We start from the raw sequence: 9,658 nt of genomic DNA, 5'->3' as shown, positions 1-9,658 counted from the left end.
TTGCTCCTGCATGAAATAAAGATTCAATAAGTAATTTCTTCAGGAAAAAAATTACAAACACAACATTCTGTTTAAGTCTCGTAGAACCACTTTCACCAGATATTGTCTCGCTAGTCTTACTCTCTCTAGTGTCGCTCTCTCTAGTATCGCTTTCGCCGATTTCACTCTCACTTATCTCTTTACATTCTCTCTTTTAACTCGTCTTCAACCTTAGAACACATTGAAAACCAAAAAAAACAAATTAAAAAAACTATAATTTCATAGTATTTCTAAACCCCAAAATGACCCACCATTTCCGTTGTCGCTTTCTCTAATATAGCTCTCGCCAATTTCACTCTCAATTATTTTGCTCACATTCTCTCTTTTTACTCGTCTTCAACCTCAACACACATTGAAAACCAAAAAAAAAGAAAAACCATAGGTTCACAGTATTTCTAAACCCTAGAATGACCCACCCTTTCCTCATTACCGATCAGTTTAAGACATAATCGACACATATTGAAATCACTTATTGATCATATTCGATTTTTCGGCAGCAGTGGAAGATTTTGCAAGCCTAAATGATGGATTTCAAACGCAACGAGACCGTCTGGAGCTTATGAGGGATACGAAACTATTACCTTTGAAGAGCTTTTAGTTTTGGTTGGTTTTCAGTAAAAGGATAAGAAGACAAAGATATGAGGATATTTACGTAATCTCGTATGACGATGATTTCAACCTAGAATCAATTATTATTTAAAAAAATGGATCATTTGATATTTTAGGAAAAAAAAATGACCATCTTGTAAATTTCCCAATCACGAACATGGAGAGATTTTGGTGGGCGAAGGAGATCACGTCATCACGATCACTACGAATGGGCGGCGCTGCTAAATCCCAATTCTAAACCCTTTTTTCTGTTCATCAACTACTCTTCGAAACTGTTTCTCTCCACTTCGGTCCTTTCCTCTGAAGCATAGATGAGTAGATCAATCGGAAGAAAGGTTCCAGGATTTTCACTTCTACCCAATGCCAACAAACTAGGCTTTGTTCCATTTTCTTCTTCTTCTTCCTCTTCTTTTGGTGGTCATGGTCGTGGCCGAGGTCGAGGTGACATTCCCTCCCATACCGGATCCTCTGATTTCACTTCTCCAGTCCCCGGTCAAGAAGATTCAAATGCATCTAAACAAGATTCTCTACATTCTCGTCCTACTCCTGGCCTTGGACATGGCCGTGGTAAACCCAGTTCTTCCTCTTCAAATCTTCCATCTTTCCCTTCCTTTTCGCCCTCTGTTAAGCCCTCGTCTGCTGGTCGAGGTAGAGTTGATGCTTCGCCATCGATTCGGTTCCCTCCCGAGCCAGTTTCGGAGCTTAAGAAACCTGTGTTTTTCTCGAAGGATAATGCGGGCGACTCGGCTGCAAGTACTCGGCTTGGCACGCCACACAAGGGTGTGGGAGAGAGAATCTTGCCTGATACTTTGCTTTCGGGATTTACTGGTGTTGGACGAGGAAAACCCATGAAGCAACAAGTCCCGGAAGCTCAACCAAAGCTGGAGAATCGTCATGTCAGACCTAGACAAGAGGGGGGTGGCCGTGGAGCTGGTGAGCCTGGAAGGAGTCGTGGCGGCGGCCAAGGGATGAGCCGTGATGAACCTGGGAGGAACACCGGTAGGATGGTTTCAAGAGGCGGGCCTGATGGTGAATATGGTGGTGGTCGAGGGAGAAGCGGGTTCCAGAGCAGAGGAAGAGGCAGAGGAACGTATAGAGGGAGAGGAAGGGGGGAATTTAGAACTGGGGATAGAGGGGGGAGAGGAAGAGTTCAAGATACGGAGGATGGATATGCTGCAGGACTTTATTTAGGGGACAATGCAGACGGTGAGAAACTGGCAAAGAGGATTGGGCCTGAACATATGAACCAACTGGTTGAAGGGTTTGAAGAGATGAGTGGTAGAGTGCTGCCTTCGCCATTGGAGGAGGAGTATTTGGATGCGATGCATACCAATTATATGGTGAGCACTTCCTGTGTCTTTTTTTTTTTGTCCCCGTTTTTTCTCTCTATGAACGTAAAATGGACTGCGTATTAGGATTAGCTCTAAACTGTTATGGCATGATTGGAAAATATACTATTTTCGGCGTTTGTGATCGGGTGACGAATTAAATAGTGTGCTTGGTTGGTTGAATTATTACAATTCTGATTTTGTTCAGTTTATAATGAAAAATGTAGAGATTGGATTAACGCTCGGTTTTGACTTTTTTTTTCCTTTCTATATGGCAGATAGAGTGTGAGCCGGAGTACTTGATGGGGGATTTTGAAAGTAACCCTGATATTGATGAGAATCCACCAATTCCTCTTCGGGATGCACTTGAGAAGATGAAACCATTTTTAATGGCGTATGAAAACATCCAAAGCCATGAAGAGTGGGAGGTATCTTTTTGTGTTATGTCTCCATGTTTTCATTCCTTCATTCCCGGGTCTTTTTTACTTGTTAATTTGTTCTCTGCATTTGAGTGAAGTGTATATATTGAGTTATTTTTGTGGTTTTTGAGTATTGATGAAAAGGTCCACTATACTCTATTTACGTTGGTTTTTCCTGGTCGTACTATTATTAGATATTATATTTATGTAATACAGGTAGAGATGCAGAAGTGGACGAAATATATAGACTGCTCGTATTAAATTCTTCTACTTAATTGCTCGTCTCTGTTGTTATTTCACCTCAGGAGTGTTTAAGCTGACATTTTGGAGAATCACATCAATAAGTTTGCCTAGGGATATTTATCAAGAAAATTGAAAGTTGTTCAAAAGAAAGGACTAGACACTATAAGAGCCTGGAATAGAGGAGCCCACAAGAACAAAACAAGGGAACACAAGGAGACCAGAAAACTTTAAATTCTTCAACCATGTTACCAGCTTCTCATGAGACTGATTATTGCCAAGTTGTACACATATAGATCGAGAAAGATTCTCCCTAAGAATATCTCAAAGTTTCAAGATGCTTTTATGACGAGAGAGGTTATCGATGAGGTCCTTGTTGGCAATGATGCTATTGAGAACAATATAGCTTGTAAGCGAGAAAGAATTGTTTTGAAGATTGATTTTGAGAAAGATTATGATCGTGTGGATTTGGGTTTCTTGTATAAGATGGTTTGAATGAACATTTTTGGGTTCAAGGGGAGATCTTGGGCATGGAATTGCATTAGGTTTGTTGACTATCCTATTTCTGGCAAGGAATTCTTGCCTCTACTGGGACTGAGATTATGCCATAGACTTTATTCCCTGTCCTCTTCCTGGTTGTTGGTGAAGTACGTTAGCATGGATCAGAGTTTGGTTTGGGTTTTCACATGGGCTAAGAGTGGGTTCACTGTTAATAAAACAAAAAAGTTAAAAGGACTTGTATTAACCAAAAAAGAGTAGGTAACTCGAGCATAGGGGAAAGAGAAAACCCTCTACCATGAAGGACTATATGCAGCCTTCCAATATCTCTACCGATCTCTTTGTTCTTTCTTCAATTTCTTTTTTTTCTTTTTTTTTTTTATATGCAGCCCTCCGATTGTCTAAAATCACAAGGGAGGGTGAAATTTTTTGTGGTTGGAACACCACCAAGAAGCTTTGTACATAACTAAAAAAAAGACGTGTGTAGTAGTAGTATTATGTTAAAAAAAATCCTCTAATTCCTTTCATTCCAAAGGAGCCACGAAAAGTACTAATGGTGCCGCTCCATGTGACCTTGGTGCTAGCTATACTTCTCAGCCTTACTCCAGATTCCAGCCAAACACTCCAACGATACCAATTCTCAATCCAATTTGGAAGACACATCGAGAAATCAAATTCCTTGACAGCCTCATCCACCCTCTCAAAGCAATAGGGAAATGGGTGAAAAACTTATCATTGTTTAACAATGGTTGCAGATCAAATTGAGGGAGAAAACACCCACCCAAAGGATTTCCCTTGGTTTCTATTCAACTCTGTGTTGAGACTTCTATACCAAAGAGTCCAAGGAAAAAAAACTTAACTTTGTTTGGGATCTTAAACTTCCATATCATCTATACTGAAATTCACCCTTTTGGTTTTTATTTTGAGGACAATTTTTCTGGCATAAGTAGCCATTCACTAATCGTTATGAAAAATTTTCCCCTTTTTAGATTTGTATGGTGCTCAAAATCAATTGGATAAAGACTTCACTGGTTGGTATTAATTGTGGTTTCATTAAGTTGGATAGATGAAGTTTTAAGTTGGTGTCATTCTCACTAATTGCCTCGGTCTTCCTTCACCTGATTGGATTATATTCAAGAACATTTGGAAGTTCATTTATCCCAAAAGAACTCAATTCCTCCTATAGGGAATCACGCACTCTTGTCTTAATACTATGGACAGACTCCAAAAAAAGATGCCCCTGGATCCATCTATCTCCATCTTGGTGTTGTCTTTACAAAGGGAAAAATAAACCCTGAACCATATTTTTCTTAAAAAAAAAAAGAAAAAGAAAAGAAAAGAAACCCAGAACCATATTTTCTTCCACTTCTATTTTACTGCTGAGATATGGGCTGCATTTGTTTACTTCTTTTGATTGGCATGCTGTTCCCCATCTTGATCCCTTGATTGGATCAGAATGCTGCTTATTGATCGTCCATTCAAGTCTAAAGGCTCATCTTTGGTCAAGCATGGTCAGGGCTGTTATATGATGTTAGGTTTGGGATGAGAGAAATTCCAGAATTTTTCAAGACAAAGAAAGATCTGCCGGAGAAGTTCTTGAATTGACTATTTCCAATGCTTTTTTTTTTGGTATAAAAATTTACAGCCTTTAACAAAGTAATAATTTGAATTTTCTTGTAGCAAATTGGAGACATCTGTTATATACCCTATAAAATGTGCCCCTTTTGTATCTCGAAATTATTCTTATCCAAAGAAAAGCTAATTGCCCAAGTCTTTCCCTTGGTCTTTGTTCCAATTGTCTTTTCTTGGAAATCCTATTACAAGGAAGTTCGTAAACGTATTTTCAAATGAAAAGTGCATTCTTCTAGCTAGAGCCCCTACCTCTAGTTGGGCTTTCTTTTGTGGGCTTGGTAGTATTCTTTCATTTTTTCTCAATAAAAGTTATAAAAGAAATTACTTTTTAGTAGTTCTAAGGCGGAAAAGATGATAAGAGATATTTTATTTTTGGGCTTGGAAGAGAGCTGAGCATTCACGTTCAGTTAAGTGTTGGGAGGTTTTTTTTAGCACAACTTGGCTAGGTTTGAGGAATTGGGCATGAAAAACTTGAGGTTTGTAGTACACTCTCGTTGGCTAAGTAGATGTGGCATTTCCCTTTTATGTTCACTGCTGTGTGTTAGGACTATAGCAAGCAAACTGCAAAGATGTTTGTCACCAATTGAGTGGGTCTTGATGGTTGGATTTGTGTGGAAGGTTGTGGTTGTCACATCTGTTTCCTTTTCTTTTACTAAGTTTTTGCAATTTTCAATTGGGTAGACTCACTTGTTCTGTAGGAGGGATCTTAGGTTAGGGATGGTTCATTATGCCTTCGATTCATTCACTTGTATCATCTTTCTTCTATGAAGTTTGCTTGGTAGCTTTCATTATTCCCTGTATGAGGATTCCCACTAATGAATATACATATTATAAGAAACAAATGTCATTGAGGTATGAAATTAAAGAAGGGAACCAGCCTAAGCCAAAGGAGTTACAAGAGACTTCTCCAATTGGTCGAAGGAGATGTAAGGTTATAAGAAATAAAGAGCTTTTTTTCATTGAACATGCAGTCGTTTCTCTCCTTCAATGATATCCATAACAAAGCTCAAATCATATGCATCTGCACAATCCTCATTGTCATTGAAAGGGTGGCCCATGAGAGTGCAAGTGAGGAGGCTCATAAGCTCACAAGGGGAGAGTTCTTGAAAATTAGGAGAGGAATACCTCCTTCCAAAATCTTTATGCAAAAACATAATTGATGTTAAGGTGACTCAGAGGTGGCAAATTATGCAGCAATGTGGCGAGAGAGCCATGTGAGGGAAGCGACGCTATATTTTGTCACAATTGTTGATGGCATTGTGCCAAAGGAAGAATTTTATCTTTTTTGGGCAATAATCAGTCCATATTGGGCAATATAGTGGGTGCGAACTGTGAAGGAGCTGCCATTTTGGATCCCAAATCAAGGGACAAAAATTTTGTTGAGAAAGAGCCCTTTGTGTCCAGATTCCTAACCATCTATCCCTGTTGGGTGGCGATTTAAACCCCATTGAAGCTACCCATTGTTTGGTACAAAAAACTTTTGATTAATGATTTCTCCTATTTACTCTTTGTTGGGGTGGGTTAGTGTCAGGAATATTTGGGATATTAGTAGGAGGACATGTTTATCTTTAGCAAGGAGTTGGTTAGTGGAAGTCAATTTTAAATAGGGGGGCTAGGGAGTATGGGTATTTCTAACTGTCTAGTTCTTGTCTCGGGGCTAGTGGGAGAAAGGTTTTTTCTGGTAAGGTCTGTTTCTCTATGTCATGCTACTCTCATTCTTCTATCCTCTCTTTGTTCAATCTGGTGTATGAGGTAAGAATCTCCAAGAAGGGCAGGTTTTTTCTTTGGTCCGTATTTCATAGAGGATTGACACCATTATCACTATCGCGTATCACCATTGACTACGTGTAGAGGTGGTCTTTTGTGCTGTTGGTGTTGCATAGGTTCCCTTTATGCAAGTTTGCTTTGGAAGACTTGTCACATTTAGTTGGGTTGTTAGTTCACACATAGGGTTTGCAGCAATCATTTTGGAGACTCGGGGCATGTGTCTGGTTCTTATTAACAGGTCGTGTCTTCTGATGATTGGGGAGGTGTTGTATTTCCATCCATTTTGGAATAAGAGAGAAATCTTTGATATGATCTTTAAATTGAGTCTAGTTTTGGTTGATCTCTGATAAATTTGGTGCTTATTTCTAAATAATTTGTTTCCTTAAGAAATAAGATGTTGGTCTACATTCGTTTGTTTTTGGTGTTGGAGATGTTATATACAACTTATATCTACGCCTACTGCTTTTTTATTTTGATTATTTTCAAATATTGCTTTCCCTTGGGTTTAGAGTTAGAGAAGGTTACATCTGAATATTTATACATTTGAAAATGTCTTCTTCTTAGCTAGTGCATTAATGTCCTTGGTAAGGGTACTAACTTTAAAGTTTTGGCGTGAAAGCAACCTTGTTCAGGTTTCAAGACTCCAAGAATTGGGTCCTCTGGTGTTGAGTGAGGTTATGTATGATTGGAAAGTCCATACTATTCTCAACATCTAGTCGTGTTTATCGAACTCTTTGAAATTTGGAATCATCCCGTCAAAATGAAAAATATGGAGTTCGAATTTTATCAAAATCCTCCTGGATTGTCATTCATTATCTCTCTCTTGCTCTATCCCTTTTTCTTTTCTCGTTTATTTTAATTCCAATTGAAGAAGCTTTCTTATCTCCGCTTGGGTTGGGAGGATAACTTGAAAATATAATACGCTCCTAACTTTTTCATTTGGCTGTACAAGGAAATCATGGAAGAAACCATGCAGAGAGTCCCATTGCTGAAGGAGATAGTTGACTATTACAGTGGACCGGATAGAGTAACTGCAAAGCAACAACAAGGGGAGCTGGAAAGAGTTGCAAAAACACTTCCACAAACTGCACCTAATTCCGTAAAGCAATTCACCAATCGTGCAGTTCTTTCTTTGCAGGTTAGTGAAGCTGCCTTAATGGCTTGTTATTCTGAATTATTTTTTTAAACCAAAATTGGGGAAAAAAATTAAAAAAATGAAAAACCAAGAAGGGATTCTAAGCTGGAAACATACGTTTCAAATCACTAAACTTGTAATGATCAATATCCATGTATGCCATGCTTTACATATTTTATGAGTAATCGTTGCAATGAGGCAACATTTATAATACTATATACATTTTAGTGTTACATTTATAATACCATATACATTTTAATGTTACCATCAAACGTATAGTGCATATTAATTTAGAGTTAATAGTATTGAATAAAGTTCTGCAACAATTTATTATTTTTATGTTGAAGCTACTGCAAATAATTAATTTTTTTTGGTAGAATTGTATAACTGCATCCTTAATGGGTAGGTATTGCATACCTACTTACAAGCTACATTGATAGGAATAAATTGTTTGGATGTGATGTAAAGGGACGTAAATTTCATTCATGAATGAAAATTTTCCTATAGAAGAAAGGAGAAAAAAATGTAAAGGGAATTTAGTATTTGTGCAGAATGAAGAGATGGCGATGCTATTCTGTCCTCGTTGGTTTGAATATTTAGGGGAACTAAGTACTGATTTGCATTTCTTATCAATGCGAAGCCCTGGAATGTTAATTCTCATAACACGAATGCCCTTTAACTTGCATTGTTTTTACTGCGCAATGGAAAATTCTGAGGAAAGAATATTGAGTAGGAATAAATGATGAGGTTTTGAAACGGGCATAAAACTATGAAATGGTATGCGCTTAAATGCAGATGCAGTGCAACCAGAAAGAAAAAAGAACAGAAATTTCATTTGAATATGCTGCAATAATCTTGAAGTGATATAAATGAACTTCTCTGTATTGATTTGATCTGTTTATGGAGCCAATATCATTTTAAACAACCATTGTGTATATTTTTACACTAGGCAGCTTAATTTAATGGCGTTATGAACTACCTAGTTCCTCAAAGTCAAAATGTGCAAGTTCAAGCCTTTTTTAGTTCAGCCTCTGTACTCTAGAGGTTTGATTGATATTTCCTGTCTATGTTGCCTATTAGTGAGTGATTTTCATTAGGCTTTGACAATGAATATGTAGATAATCAAAGGGATAGAACTCTGAAATGTGGATGCTAATTTGCACAATTCTCCTGTTTGCAGAGCAACCCAGGGTGGGGATTTGACAAGAAATGCCAGTTCATGGACAAGCTTGTTAGGGAGTTCTCCCAGAAATACAAGTAGGTTACTAAAGTTCCATCAAGAACATCAAGAATTATAAATTACACTCAACTAAAATGAAGCAACTTACTAAATTGGTGTACATCTTTTCTTTAGTGTTGGGTTTTCATTTTAACTCATGAGATGTTCAGAAGTTTTGCACTTTACCTTTCTAGTGTTGTAAGAAGGCTGGTCTTTTGTAGTTCAATATTGCTGCAATAGCCATTGTTGTAGTACTGCTTCAATTTTTTGGAGAGGCAATAATTGCATTTGTTTTATCAACATGGTGCACTGAGAATAGTCTCTTTCATGATGTACAATCTCATCTCTTTGCTACTCTTTTACTCTCCCATTCCTATCATAAGTTATACTTCTAAAACTCTGTTTTGAAAGAGTTTAAGCAGTGAAGCAATTAGTATGAAAAATCAATGCCTATGGGTGAGTTGGTATGACATGGTTTTTGGAAACCAAGTCAAGTTTTCATTGATTTTTCTTTTGGGCTACTCATTTTTATCTTGTACAACCGATTAGTTTGGTACTTCATTAGTTCATTGAGTTTATATTTAATTGGTTATAATACGAGTGGCAGTTTCTTTTCTTTCTTTTATTTTCTTTCTTTTTTTTTTTTTTTTTTTTCTGGGAAGAAATTTTAGGATTAAAAGCAATTTTGTTATTTTGCTTCCAAATCACAAGTTTGATTGTTTGTTTTAAATTTTATTTCATAAATGATTTTATGTTGAAAATGAAGTAAATG

General features: G+C 37.4%; 1 protein-coding gene across 1 annotated transcript; it reads left to right on the top strand.

Annotated features, from left to right (window-relative positions):
- The first annotated feature begins 827 nt into the window (after positions 1–827).
- On the top strand, positions 828–9,217 carry LOC120074102. The gene is made up of 4 exons (XM_039027112.1): positions 828–1,988; positions 2,255–2,404; positions 7,485–7,670; positions 8,848–9,217. The coding sequence occupies exons 1-4, from the start codon at positions 960–962 to the stop codon at positions 8,926–8,928; spliced, it is 1,446 nt and encodes a 481-aa protein (XP_038883040.1). The 5' UTR covers positions 828–959; the 3' UTR covers positions 8,929–9,217.
- Positions 9,218–9,658: the final 441 nt, after the last annotated feature.

The sequence above is a fragment of the Benincasa hispida genome, chromosome 1, assembly GCF_009727055.1.
Source record: "Benincasa hispida cultivar B227 chromosome 1, ASM972705v1, whole genome shotgun sequence".
Classification (NCBI taxonomy): Eukaryota; Viridiplantae; Streptophyta; class Magnoliopsida; order Cucurbitales; family Cucurbitaceae; genus Benincasa; species Benincasa hispida.
This window is presented reverse-complemented; position numbering and strand designations above follow the sequence as displayed.

Bases quoted from the DNA above. Each gene is read 5' to 3' on its own strand.
- LOC120074102 (XM_039027112.1), top strand. From the start codon at position 960: ATGAGTAGATCAATCGGAAGAAAGGTTCCAGGATTTTCACTTCTACCC. The intron at 1,989-2,254 runs GTGAGCACTTCC...TCTATATGGCAG, and splicing joins CGATGCATACCAATTATATG to ATAGAGTGTGAGCCGGAGTA. The intron at 7,671-8,847 runs GTTAGTGAAGCT...TCCTGTTTGCAG, and splicing joins GTGCAGTTCTTTCTTTGCAG to AGCAACCCAGGGTGGGGATT.